Raw genomic sequence first — 15,236 nt, 5'->3', positions numbered from 1 at the left:
CCCCTTTTCCCTATGAATTCCTTGTATGTTTCCTTACCCCCATTTCCCATCTCTATGTGTATGTATGTATCTACAGCTGGTAAATCGCTGGTTTAGCACAGCTGATAACTCGTCAGCAATTGTAAGATCTTGCAAAAGGTTGCAACTTTGAACCCCGGGTTTGGCGTGAGCTGCCAAATGACACCCTAGCTCATTGTTTACCTAAGCAATTCAAAAACAGATTTAGCTGTAATTAGAGGAATTAGGTACCGCTAAAAAGTGGGGGAGGTGTTTTACGACGCCATAAAGAAAGGAGATCAGAAAATTCTGGGCGACCAAAATAATAATAATTATTATTTATTTATTTATTTATTTATCGTGTCATCAGCAACCATTGTATTACAATTCTAACAGAGCAAAACAAACACACAGATTAAAAAGAAAAAGGGAAAAAAACACACAGATTTTGCAAATTTGGTATTTGGTTAAATGTCCTTTGACCAGTATCTAGCCACTTGAAGTGCCTCTGGGGTTGCCGCAAGAAGGTCCTCCATGGTGCATGTGGCAGGGCTCAGGGTGCATTGCAGCAGGTGGTCAGTGGTTTGCTCTTCTCCCCACTCACATGTCGTGGATTCCACTTTGTGGCCCCATTTCTTGAGGTTGGCTCTGCATCTCGTGGTGCCAGAGCGCAGTCTGTTCAGCACCTTCCAAGTCGCCCAGTCTTCTGAGTGCCCGGGGGGAGTCTCTCATCTGGTATCACCCATGAATTGAGGTGCTGGGTTTGGGCCTGCCACTTTTGGACTCTCGCTTGCTGGGGTGTTCCAGCGAGTGTCTCTGTAGATCTAAGAAAACTATGTCTTGATTTAAATCGTTGACGTGCTGGCTGATACCCAAACAGGGTATAATAATAATACACTTTATTTATAACCCGCTAGCATCTCCCCAAAGGGGACTCGGTGCGGCTAACATGAGGTCAAGCCCAAAATAATACAACATAATAAACACACAGTAACAAAATACATCATAACAAAATATAAAATAACAAAATCAACAATATAAAACAGCATGGTAAAACCAGGCATGGAGGGCGGGCCAAATTTGTGAAGTAAAATGTTTAAAAAGTTAAAACCAAGGGTGAGATAAAAGTGCATTTGTAGGAAAGGAGCCCAACAGGGAGGAACCATGGGATTTAGCCATTTTAGGGGGGGGGGGGGCACATGCTTTATTCTGAGGGCAGCTATAGGCTAAGACAACCAGATGGGTTGAGTGGTCATTCTCCAAAAGCACAATGCAAGAGCCAGGTTTTTAGGTCTTTCTTAAAACCAGGTAAGATGGGGGCTTGCCTGATCTCCTTAGGAGTGAATTCCAAAAGTGGGGGGCCACAGCGGAAAAGGCCCTCTCCCTCGTTCCCATAGGACAGGTATGTGATAGAGGAAGGGGTGAGAGAAGGGCCTCTTCAGCGGATCGAAGAGATCGTGCAGGTTTGTGGTAGGAGATGCGGTCACAAAGGTAGGTGAGTCCCAAACCGTTCAGGGCTTTGTAGGTAATAACCTGCACCTTGAATTGGGAGGAAGTCCTGACAGCTCTTCGTCATAGAAGGTAGAGCAACAGCACCTCTTGGACTCAAGTCCAACCTTCCATGGCATCAAAAACAACTGGACACTGAATCAAAACAAACCACCTCCTTCTTTTGTCTGTCTGCCTGTGTATTGTCTATACAAAGCGGCATTGAATGTTTGCCGTGTATGTGTACTGTGATCCGCCCTGAGTCCCCTTCAGGGTGAGAAGGGTGGAATATAAATAAAGTGTTATTATGATGATGAGGAGGAGGAGGAGGTGGAGGAGGAGAAGGTGGAGGAAGAGTAGGAGGAGGAGGAGGAGGAGGAGGAAGAGGAGAAGGAAACATGAAGGAAAAGTCACTGTTTTCATAAAACCTGCAATCCTCCTGACTCTGGAAGCCCCTTCCAGCACTTCCTGAGTTGGAAATCCCCTGACGAAAGGTTTCACCAAGCCCACTCGCATGGACAATAGATACATGACTCTTATCAAAACCCAGGCTTCGGAGAGCTATGCTAGGCCACCTGGAATGGTAAGGTCTACGGACACTTGAATCACCTAACACAAAAGGTGTCTTCCTGTCTGCGAGGAATTAGAACTTCCCCACCACTTCTTTCTTTGTGCCAACCCCACTGGCTGAAACCAGTTCCAAACTTCATCCATGTACTCCATATCCCAGGACTGTAAGGACAAAGGACCTGGGCCCTAGGGGCGAGACCAAAATGTGAATTCAAGAAGTCAAACAATGACCCTGGCTAGGCTTGAGAGCTTAAAGGTCCTCGCCCAGCCTTTCAGCAAACATTAGTCATTTTAAACCAGTCAACTAGAACATGGCCCTATAGCCCGAAAAAACCTACAAGAACCTAGTGATTCCAGCCATGAAAGCCTTTGACAATACAGTCAACTAGACATTTCTTCATTGTATTATAGAAGGGAGGGGTGGGGGGGGGGGGCTAATCCAGCAGAGTAGGAGTTGTAGTTCACCCTGCATCCAGATAGCACTGTGAACCTCACCGATGATGGATCTGGAGCAAACTTGCCACATAGAACCCCCACGACCTATAGAATATAAGGGAGGGGTTGGGGGGGGGGAGGTACTAATCCAGCAGAGTGGGAATTGTAGTTCACCCTGCATCCAGAGAGCACTGTGAACCTCACCGATGATGAATCTGGAGTAAACTTGGCACACAGAACCCCCATGACCAACAGAATATACAGGAGGGTTTGGGGGAACTGGCCCAACACAGTGGGAGTTGTAGTTCGCCCGGCTTCCAGAGAGCACTGTGAACCACAGATCTGGAGCAAATTTGGCACACAGAACCCCCACGACCAACAGAATATATGGGAGGGGTTTGGTGGGACTGACCCACCCGGGTGGGAGTTGTAGTTCCCCCAAATACTTATGCATTTTCTAATGGGTCTATTCATAAAACGCAAAGCCAAACAATGACTTATTTTTTCTAATAAATAGCATTACAAAAGACATCACTGGGTACCTAAGCTAGTGTGTGTGTGTGTGTGTGTGTATATGTGTGTGTGTATATATTCAGGCAGTCCCTGAATTAGAAACTCAGTCCTGGAAGAGTTAATATCATGGGGGAAAAGGTTTTTCCACCACCACTGTATCTCCACTCCTTGTTTCCACAACAAGCCACATTTTTCAAAATCCAATTATCTCAGGGACAGAACGGGAGGTGAAATCTCCTGAACAGACAGCAAAACAAACACCGCAGGAGGGTTAACCCTTCCCTATGCCCTCCAAGGCTACAGACACACAAATACACACACACACACACACATCTACGTTTGGAGTTATACTTAAGAAATGTATCTGTTCCGACTTACAAACAAATTCAACTTAATTGCAAACATACAAAACCTCTCTTGTACGTAACTTGGGGACTGCCTATACATCATCATCATCATCTCATATATGTTTATATACACACATTATATATGAATTATTATTTACATCTATATATATATATATATATACACACACACACCTATGAATACATTGTGCATATATCTATATCTATGTATATGTGTATATATGCATATATATACATATGTGTGCACATATGTGTATATAATCATATATACCTCTTTTGTACATAACTTGGGGACTGCCTGCACATCATCATCATCATCATCCCATATATGTTTATATACACACATTATATATAAATTATTATTTACATATATATATATACACACACACATCTATGAACACATTCTGTATATATCTATATCTATGTATATGTGTATATATGCATATATATATACATATGTGTATATATGCACATATGTGTATATAATCATATATACCTCTTTTGTACATAACTTGGGGACTGCCTGCACATCATCATCATCATCATCATCATCCCATATATGTTTATATACACACATTATATATAAATTATTTATATATAAATATATATATATACACACACATCTATGAACAGATTCTGTATATATCTATATCTATATATATGTGTGTGTATAAAATATATATATATGTGTGTATACATATGTGTATAAAATAATATATATACACACACACACACACACACACATTATGTAAAGCTCTCCCCTTGACATTAAGTCTAGTCGTGTCCAACTCTGGGGGGTTGTACTCATCTCCTTTTCCCTTCCAAAGAGCCGGCGTTGTCCATAGACACCTCCAAGGTCATGTGGCCGGCATGACTGCATGAAGCGCTGTTACTTTCCTGCTGGAGCGGGACCTATAGTTCTACTCACATTTTGATGTTTTTGAGCTGCTAGGTTGGCAGGAGCTGGGGCTTACAGTGGGAGCTCACCCCGCCCTCCGGATTCGAACCGCTGACTTTTTGGTCAGCAAGTTCTGTAGCTCCCCGCTGCGCCCCTGGGGAGCCACACATTATGTATATATTATTATATACACCTATACCTTTATACACACAGTATACACACAGTATGTCTATATTAGTATTTACATATATACATACACACATTATGTATATATTATGTATATAAAGAGGGAGGACCTGAGCTGACACACCAACTCCACCAGCTCATAGAAAAAGTGTGGGTGACCGAGAAAATCCCAGCAGATTTCAAGGACGCCACCATCATCACCCTCTTCAAAAAAGGGGAAAGAACAGACTGCGGAAACTATCGAGGTATCTCCCTTTTAACCTCCGCTGGGAAAATCCTCGCAAGAATCCTTGCAAACCGCCTTCTGCCCATCTCAGAAGACACCCTCCCAGAATCCCAGAATGGCTTCCGCCCCTCCAGAGGAACCGTGGACATGATCTTCACTGCACGACAGCTCCAAGAAAAATGCAGGGAACAAAACCAACCTCTGTACATGGCATTCATCGACCTTGCAAAGGCATTCGACACAGTGAACCGCAGCGCTCTCTGGACCATCCTCCACAAAATCGGGTGCCCAAACAAATTTGTGAACATCCTGCGGCTCCTCCACGATGACATGATGGCAACAGTCTTGGACAGCAGTGGCTCCCAAAGTGACCCATTTAAAGTGGAATCCGGTGTCAAACAGGGATGTGTTATTGCCCCAACTCTATTCTCCATCTTCATCGCTATGATACTTCACCTTGTTGATGGGAAGCTTCCCACCGGAGTGGAAATAATCTATCGGACAGATGGCAAGCTATTCAACCTCAGCAGACTGAAAGCCAAAACCAAGGTTACAACAACATCTGTTATAGAACTCCAGTATGCTGATGACAATGTCGTCTGTGCGCATTCAGAAGAAGATCTACAAGCCACTCTAAACACCTTCGCAGAAGCATACGAGAAGCTCGGCCTGTCACTGAACATCGAGAAAACCAAGGTGCTGTTCCAGCAGTCACCAGCCAATCCCTCCCCAATGCCAGTAATACAGCTCAATGGTGTAACATTAGAAAATGTTGACCATTTCCGCTACCTTGGCAGCCACCTCTCCACCAAAGCCAACATCGATGCCGAAATACAACACCGCCTGAGCTCTGCAAGTGCAGCATTTTCCAGAATGAAGCAGAGAGTGTTTGAGGACCGGGACATCCGTAGGGAGACCAAGGTGCTTGTCTACAAAGCTATTGTCCTCCCAACCCTGCTATATGCCTGTGAAACGTGGACTGTCTACAGACGTCACATGCAACTCCTGGAACGATTCCATCAGCGCTGCCTCCGGAAAATCCTGCAAATCTCCTGGGAAGACAAGCGGACAAACGTCAGTGTGCTGGAAGAAGCAAAGACCACCAGCATTGAAGCGATGGTCCTCCAACATCAACTCCGCTGGACAGGCCACATTGTCCGGATGTCTGACCACCGTCTCCCAAAGCAGTTGCTCTACTCCGAACTCAAGAACGGAAAACGGAATGTTGGTGGACAGGAAAAGAGATTTAAAGATGGGCTCAAAGCCAACCTTAAAAACTCTGGCATAAGACACTGAGAACTGGGAAGCCCTGGCCCTTGAGCGCTCCAGCTGGAGGACAGCTGTGACCAGCAGTGCTGCAGAATTTGAGGAGGCACGAGTGGAGGGTGAAAGAGAGAAACGTGCCAGGAGGAAGGCACGTCAAGCCAACCCCGACCGGGACCGCCTTCCGCCTGGAAACCAATGCCCTCACTGCGGAAGAAGATGCAGAGCAAGAATAGGGCTCCACAGCCACATACGGACCCACAAGGAAATCCATAATGGAAGACCATCTTACTCGTCCAACGAGGGATCGCCTAAGTAAGTAAGTAAGTAAGTAAGTATATATTATTATTTACATATATGCATCTAAACACACACACATCATGTATATTTTGGCCCCAATGGATCCAATGAAAAGGGAGGGGGAAAAATACCCCAACTCCTGTCCTCTGTCCTGATGTGAAGTTCTGGGCAGGTCGCTAAGGGGAGCTAGTCTGCCCAGCAACTGCGCCCACTCCTGCCTTTTCTTTTCCTTCTTATTGGTAGGGGGAAATCCCTCTCTGGATTTAGCAGAGAAAACCAGGTGCAGCAGCATCCCTTTTCCAATCCTTTGGCAGGAGGCATGAGTTGGCAGTCTCCCATCCAAGCACTAACCAGAGCTAGCCCTGCTTAGCTTCCAAGATCAGGCGGGATCTGGTTCCATTAGGATCTCAGTGGACTCCCATCAGTTCCTTGGCCAGCAGAGGGAACAAACAGGAATTGCAGTCTAGTAGTGCAACTAATAAATCTGTGTATTGTTTGTCTTTGTTACTTGTACCTACATGTAGTTACTTGTATTTTCGTTATTTGTAGTTACTTGTACTTGAAGTTACTTAGTTACTTGTACTTGTAGTCACTTGAGTTACTTGTACTTATAGTTACTTTTACTTAATCGTTACAAATAGTAACTTATACTTATAGTTTATTATACAAGTAGTTACTTATAGTTACTTGAGTTACATGTACTTGTAGTATTATTAGTATTTCCTTGTGGTTCCTGGTACTTATTGTTACTTATAGTTACCTATGCTTACAGTTAGTAATAGCTTCTTATACTTGTAATTACTTGTACTTAATAGTCACTTGAGTTACTTGTACATAGTTACTTGCGTTACTTTTACTTGTAGTTACTTATAATTAGTTATTAGTAATTACTTATAGTTACTTGTACTTATTGTTGCTGTTAGTTACACTTGTTAACAAATGCAAATAATAAATAAATAATAATAAATAAATAATAATAATTGTACTTATAGTTACCTGCATTTCTTATAATTATAGCTACTTGTACTTAAACTTACTTGAAATTATAATTACTTGAATTGCTTGTACTAAGTTATTTGAGTTACTTGTAGTTACTTATATTTATAGTTAGTATTCCTTATAGTTACTTGAATTACTTATACGGTTACTTATACTTGTAGTTACTCAGTTTCTTGTCTTGATTTGTACTAAGTTATTTGCTACTTGCTTGTAGTGTGCACTTGCTTACTTGTACTTGTCACTTGAGTTACTCGTCTTTATAGTTACTTGAGTGACTTGTAACTGTAGTCACTTGGACTACTTGTATTATGAGTTACTTGTTCTAATGGTTATTTATACGTTTAGTTATTGGTAGTTCCTTATGGTTACTGGAGTAACTTGTAAATGTAGTCACTTGCACTACTTGTATTAATAGTAACCTGAGTTACTTGTACTAATGATTATACTTGTAGTTATTGGTAGTTCCTTATATTTATATTTATAGTTATTAGTATTTCCTTATAGTTACTTGGGTTACTTATGCTTAGTGTTACTTAGTTGCTTATACTTGTAGTTACTCCGTTTTTTGTCTTGATTTGTAGTTATAGTTATTTGAGTTACTTGTACTTGTCACTTGGGTTACTCATCATTATAGTTACTTGAGTGACTTGTCATTGTAGTCACTTGGACTACTTGTATTATGAGTTACTTGTACTAATGATTATACTTGTAGTTATTGGTAGTTCCTTATATTTATAGTTATTAATATTTCCTTATAGTTACTTGGGTTACTTATGCTTAGTGTTACTTAGTTGCTTATACTTGTAGTTACTCTGTTTCTTGTCTTGATTTGTACTTATAGTTATTTGAGTTACTTGTACTTGTCCCTTGGGTTACTCATCGTTATAGTTACTTGAGTGACTTGTACTTGCTACTCATAGTTTCTTGTAATTGCAGTTACTTGCACTTATAGTTATTACTCGTTCCTTTATAGTTACTTGAGTTACTTGTAGAGGGATGTGGACTCCATGAATTTAATAGGATTTTCGTAGCCCAGAAATTCTCCCAGGTGCCTCCTGCCTCTGATGTTGGTTGACGGTCTCCCATCCAAGCACTAATCAGGGGTAACCCTGCTTAGCTTCCATGATCAGGTGCCTTCAGGGGTTCAGCAGTTACTCTACTCCTTTGGATGGGTGGTTGGCTGTTAGGAATTGTGGGAGTTGTAGTGTGCCCATGCCTGCTCTAATGCAATTCTCCCTTTGCTGCCAATGCATTTTGCAATTCTCTCTTCCATTGCATTCTGCCTCCACCTGCTGGGAGAAGAATGCACTGCAAGCATGGATTACTTTACTTACTTAGATATACATTCCTGATGTATATCTATTCTAATGTATAGACAGATAAGAGATAATTAGTGTTAGAGACAAGTGATAGGGCGAGATTAAAGAGATAGATAGGGCTCGGGAGAGAAAAAGGGGAAAGAAGTTAGATAGAGATAGATGACTGACAACTGGTAAACAGGATGATTGATAGATAGAAATACACATGATTGATAAGTACGCAGGGGAAGAGATAGATGATTGATCAATTGATACAGTTAGAGAGAGATGAATGGTAGATATAGATAGAGGATAAGTGGAGAGAGAGTGAAGAGATCGCTAGAGATGAGATAGGACCTATAGACAGACATAGATAACTATAGACAGAGAGAGATAACTATAGGTAGAAATATTCAGAGAGATAACTGTAGAGATAGATAGATCGATAGACATAGAGAGATGGATAACTATAGATATAGATAGACATAGATAACTATAGACATAGATATAGAGAGATAGAAAGCTATTGATATAGATAGATAACTATAGGCATCGATAGATAACTATAGGCATAGATGATAGATAGATAGATAGATAGATAGATAGATAGATAGATAGATAGATAAGACATAGAGAGATAGATTAACTATGGATATAGATAGATAACTATAGAGATAATTATAGACATAGAGATAGATAACAACAAATATACATAGATAACTATAGGCATAGATCGATAGACAGATAGACATAGAGAGATAGATAACTATGGCTATAGGTAGATAACTATAGATAGAGATAACTATATAGATAACTATAGACATATAGATAACTACAGATATAGAGACAGATAACTATAGATATAGATAACTAGGTATATAGATAGCTAACTATACAGAGAGAGAGATAACTATAGAGATAGATAACTATGGATATAGATAACTATAGACATAGAGAGATAACTATAGATAACTACAGATATAGATAGATAACTATAGGCATAGATAGATAGATAGACATAGAAAGATAACTAAGGATATAGATAACTATAGATTATAGATATATATATATATATATATATAATCTATATCTAATCTATATATATAATCTAATCTATATATAGATAACTAAATATATAGATAAATAACTATAGGCATAGATAGTCAGACAAACAGACATCGAGAGATAGATAACTATAGATATAGATAGATAACTAGATATAGATAACTATAGACATAGAGATAGATAACTATAGGCATAGATAGATAGATAGATAGATAGATAGATAAGATAGATCGACAGACAGACAAACATAGAAAGATAACTATGGATATAGATAACTATAGATATATATAACTAGATAGATAGATAGATAACTATAGGCATAGATAGATAGACATAGAGAGATAGATAACTATGGATATAGATAACTAAAGGTATAGATAGATAACTATAGGCATAGATAGTCAGACAAACAGACATAGAAAGATAACTATGGATATAGATAACTATAGATATAGATAACTATAAAATAACTATAGGCATAGATAGATAGACAGATATAGAGAGATAGATAACTATGGATATAGATAACTATAGATATATAGATAGATAACTATAGGCATAGATAGACAAACAGACATCAAGAGATAGATAACTATAGATATAGATAACTAGATATAGATAACTATAGACATAGAGAGAGATAACTATAGATAGACATAGATAACTATAGACAGAGCGAGAGATATAACTATAGATAGACATAGAGAGATAGGCAACTATAGATGATAGCAAGATAGCTATAAACAGATAGGTAGATAAGATAGGTTAGTAGAGACAGACATAGACAGGTTGATAAGACACACACACACACAGCTAGATAACTATAGACATAGCTAGAGATTTGAGCTATAGCTAAAGTGAAATAGATATCATGATGAAATGTTCCAGATTGGATTCAGTGAGATCTCCACCTAGACAGGGTGTGTGTGTGCGTAAACAAAATTAATAAAGGCAGAGACATCTATTACAGATAGAGCAATGTGTCGATTGCATAGCACAACTCTTACGTTGAACAGTGACACTGCACAACTGAATGTGTATCTCATCTTTTTCTAAAATCAATAATGTCTTCTCAGGGTATCTCCCAAGAATGGCCACCCTTCAAATTTCACAGGTTAAGCATTCACAGATTTGATTATTCATGGATTTGATGACTATATTTTCTCTCGGCATTTGTGCAGTCAACATCTGGCAGAAGTTGACATAAGAATCACATTGGGAGGACCTAGAGCACTTCTGGAAGCATTTATTGGTCCTCCAGAACCATCCTGTGGTCCACACCTGGAGAAAGTTGTGCTGAAAGGCCAAGTGATTCCTAGAGACCTAGCTGTTCTCTAAACATGTGTAGGTCCTCCAGAGCCATCCTATGGTCAACTTCTGGAGGAATTCAACCATAGACCTAGAGAAGTGGCTCTCAACCTGTGGGTTCCCAGGTGTTTTGGCCTACAACTCCCACAAATCCTAGCCACTTTAACAGTGTTAGGATTTCTGGGAGTTGAAGGCCAAAGCATCTGGGGATCCACAGATTGAGAACCACTGACCTAGAGATTCCAACTGAGAGCACTTCACTAAGTATCTGTAGGTCCTCTGTAGGTCCTCCAGGTGGTTTGGACTTCAACTCCTACAATTCCCACAGCCGGTAGACTGTTAGGAATTGTGGGAATTCAAGTCCAAAACACCTGGAGGGCCAAAGTTGGCCCATGCCTACTCTGGAGCCATTCCATGGTCAACGTCTGGAAGACATCCTCTAGAGTAGGCATGAGCCAAGTTTGGCCCTCCAGGTGTTTTGGACTTCAACTCTCACAATTCCTAACAACAAGTAGACTGTTAGAAATTGTGGAATTCAAGTCCAAAAAACCCAGAGGGCCAAAGTTGGTCCATACCTGCTCTGGAGCCATTCCATGGTCAACATCTGGAGGACATCCTCTAGAGTAGGCATGAGCCAACTTTGGCCCTCCATGTGTTTTGGACTTCAACACCCACAATTCCTAACAACCGGTAGACTGTTAGGAATTGTGGGAATTCAAGTCCTAAATATCTCGGGAGTCAAAGTTGGCCCATGCCAGCTCTGGAGCCATTCCATGGTCAACATCTGGAGGACATCAACCACACAATGACACTGGAAGATCTAGAGATCCCTAGAGAAGTGTTCTTCCAGCTAAAAATAGTAAGAGCAGATATGTATTTGCGGTTGTTTGTGGAGCTGCTGTGCTCCTAATATCTCCATAGGAAAGTTGAAGGCCAACCGTATGGTGTTCTTGGAGAAGAAAAGCTGAGAACAGATTCTCAAGGAGAAGCAAAAAGCAGGATGAACTCCTTTAATCAAACACAACAAAACTGAAAACATAGGGCTATTTAAAAAGGAAAGACAAGAAAATATCCTCAACTAAACAGAATTTATATTGCATGGGCAGCTCTTCTTACCGCAATTCTGGTTGACCACCATGGACCCACCCCTAGTCGGTGGAAAACTATTAATATATTGCCCTAAATGGGAAACAAATCATGGCTTCTTTTCAGTCATTTGGGGTGATAATATGGGAGGGTGACTTAGTCTACAAAATGTGGCCCACAGACCACACAATTCCCACCAGCAGCAAATAGGTGTTTAGCCTCAGTTGTCCCATTGGATTTACCAGTCCCCAGGAGGGGTTTCGGTCAATTGGTAAGGCAAATTAATCCAAAGTTATGGACCCATAGGTTCATCCAATCTGAATCATGTGGCTTTCCAGATGTTCCTGGACTACAACTCCCATCAGCCACAGACAACAGGAAGAGATGGGGAACTGCAACTCAACATAATCCCTTTTGAGGCATGTGCTACACTTGAAGTTCTTCTCATGTTTTAGATGGGTTTTAGCTGAAAGTCCTGGGTGGATCTTCTTTTGATTAGTAGAAGGTCTCCATGAAGACAGAAGCGTGTTCCATTTCTAGGGATCCTCAGCTGTTGAAGGTCTTCATCCCAAGTTCAGGTGTGTATGTGTCCATACTGGGCTCTTCTTACATCAAGAGAGGGGGATGTTTTGGAAGGTCTCTATGAAGACAGAAGTGTGTTCTATTTCTAGAGCTCCTCAGTCTGTTGAGGGCCTTCAACCCAACTGTGGTCTCTTCCAACTCTATTATTTTATGATTCCATAATTTCAGGTGTGTATGTGTCCATATTGGGCTCTTCTTACATCAAGAGACGGGGATGTTTAGAAAGGTCTCCATGAAGATAGAAGCGTGTTCCATTTCTAGGGATCCTCACTTGTTGAGGGCCTTCATCCCAAGTTCATGTGTGTGTGTTCATACTGGTCTCTTCTTACATTAAGAGATGAGGATGTTTTGAAAGGTCTCCATGAAGATAGAAGTGCTATTTCTAGAGCTCCTTGGTCTGTTGAGGGCCTTCAACCCAACTGTGGTCTCTTCCAACTCTATTATTCTAAGATTTCAGGTGTGTATGTGTCCATATTGGATTCTTGAAGTAAGAAGAACCCAGTATGGACACACACACCTGGAAAGGTGGGTAACTTTTGGAAGAATCATTCACCTCATTGAGGTTGTGTCACTTCTTTTTCATGTTTCCATAACATGCTTTGCTTTTCCTTCTCACATTGGAGAAGCTCAACAAAGTAAGACTTGAGTTGGATGGCTCTTGTAGCCCCTTCTAACTCTTATGATTCTTTGATGGATCTTCAAAACAGGATCACTTCCCACTGAGAAGATGGAGTTTCTAAGATGGAGAAGAGCTTCATGGAAAAGGGGCTTCTCAAATGTCCCGTTGGACTGGAGACAATGGCCTGGAGAAACAAATGTGATCCATCACTTGGTTTTCCAACTCTCATTTATTGCGTACATTGGTTCTGGTGTCAGCTCAGGCACACGATTATAAGTCAAAGATGTCCATACTGTTAAAATTGTGTGGCCCTTGAGATACAACTCCCAGAAACCCAAGGAAGAGGAATAAGGAGTTTTGGGAGAGCCACACAACTCCAACCTGGATTCGCATTCTTCGGGGCTGAATCCTACTCTAACAGACCCACCAACCAATCAACATGCCAACCCCTGTGTAAACTCTACTGCTTCCATGGGTCGACCCAAGTTAGGGTGAACAGTTGGTTTTAGCCCTTACATTGTGTCTCTGTTGTGCGAATTATTTGTTGCGATCTGGGACCCGGTGTGCGATGGAACCTCTTTCTGGCCCTCTTGCCCGCTCTTTGCCTCGTGCACCTTCTGGTGCATCTTGTGGTTCCAGCTGTGGCTGAAGCAGCGTCCACACTGAGCGCACCGGTAGGGCTTCTCCCCAGTGTGAGTCCTGAGGTGCGTCCGGAGGTTGGCGCTATAGCTGAAGCACCTCCCACACTCGGGGCACTCGTGGGGCTTCTCCCCGGTGTGGGTCCGCTGGTGCAGCCTCAGCTTGGTGTTGAACTTGAAGGCCTTCCCACACTCCAGGCACTGGTGCCTCTTCAGCCCCCCATCTTTCGACAGACGGGGCTGCTGTGCCTTCTGATATTCGCGCAATGGGATTTTGGGGAGGTAAGTCCCTTCGGGGGAAATGAACGTGACGCCGTAGTCCCAATCTGGGCTTTCATCGACCACCTCCTTCTGATTTCTGTAGGTTTTACTCCTCTTGTTGGAATCATCTGAAAGAAACAAAAGAGAGTATAGGTTTGGGAAGAGTAGGTCTCCAAGGTGGGATAAGGAACCTCCCCCCGCCCCACCAACAGAAAATACTGGAGAGGTTGAGGAGAGAGCAATGGAGGGGAGGAGCCAGCATGAAGGATAGGAGATGTGAGGGAAATAAACTGTCAGTTGGAATTTTGTTGCATTCCCTAATGCATGCTTTTGAATTAAAGCCTTCCAACTTTGTTTGTGAGGTAATTATTTCACCAGAAAGCTACAGATCCGGACAATACCCCGGATGATGGGAATTGCAGTTCACTCTGCATCCAGGATTTATTTATTATTTATTTATTTATTTCGGGTACTTCTACCCCGCCCTTCTCAATCCCCTAAGGGGAGCTCAGGGCGGCTACCAATCGGCATACGTTGATGCCTACAATTCACACAATAAAATACATAATAACAGTAATTATAACAATTAAAACATTACATTAATACAATAAAAATACAATAAAAAGCCAGCCTGGTTCTAGAAGAACTTCTAGAGAGCACTCTCAACACCATTGATGACACATCTGGACCAAACTTGGCGCACATACCCATCATGACCAATTTTAAAGAATGGCAAGGTTTGGGGGCAACGGCAGTGGATGATGGGAGTTGCAATCCAGCCAAATCCAGAGAATCCTGTGAACCTCACTGATGATGAATCTGAACCAAAGCTGGCACACATACCCATCGTGACGAGCTTTAACTAATTGTGTGGATTGGAGGCAATGACAGATGATCATGGGAATTGTAGTTTGCCCACATCTTTATGTATTTTCAAATGGGACCTTGCCTAAAATCCAAAATGGCTACTTATAGTAATGATCATCACAGACTACCTATCCTGGGCATCACTGGGTACCTAAGCTAGTAGAGTATCAAAATGCAAAGAGAACTAAAACTCAATTTAGATTTTGTTACCCTCTATGGCCTTCCCATTGTGCACTGATCCCAAAAAAAAAGGATGGCAGCATTCCAGTATT

At 41.5% G+C, this 15,236-nt stretch overlaps 1 protein-coding gene across 1 annotated transcript in view; it reads right to left on the bottom strand.

Annotated features, from left to right (window-relative positions):
* Positions 1 to 11,906: 11,906 nt before the first annotated feature.
* LOC132765838 (zinc finger protein 124-like) overlaps positions 11,907 to 15,236 on the bottom strand; it is a 10,572-nt gene continuing 7,242 nt past the window's right edge. Inside the window, exon 4 of the mRNA XM_067463299.1 lies at positions 11,907 to 14,225. Coding sequence (XP_067319400.1) covers positions 13,711 to 14,225 — 515 coding nt within the window. The 3' untranslated portion in view covers positions 11,907 to 13,710. The remainder of the gene's footprint in view (positions 14,226 to 15,236) is intronic.

Source organism: Anolis sagrei, chromosome 2 (assembly GCF_037176765.1).
Source record: "Anolis sagrei isolate rAnoSag1 chromosome 2, rAnoSag1.mat, whole genome shotgun sequence".
Lineage (NCBI taxonomy): Eukaryota > Metazoa > Chordata > Lepidosauria > Squamata > Dactyloidae > Anolis > Anolis sagrei.
Note: the sequence above shows the minus strand (reverse complement) of the source record. Positions and strands in the feature narration are given on the sequence as shown.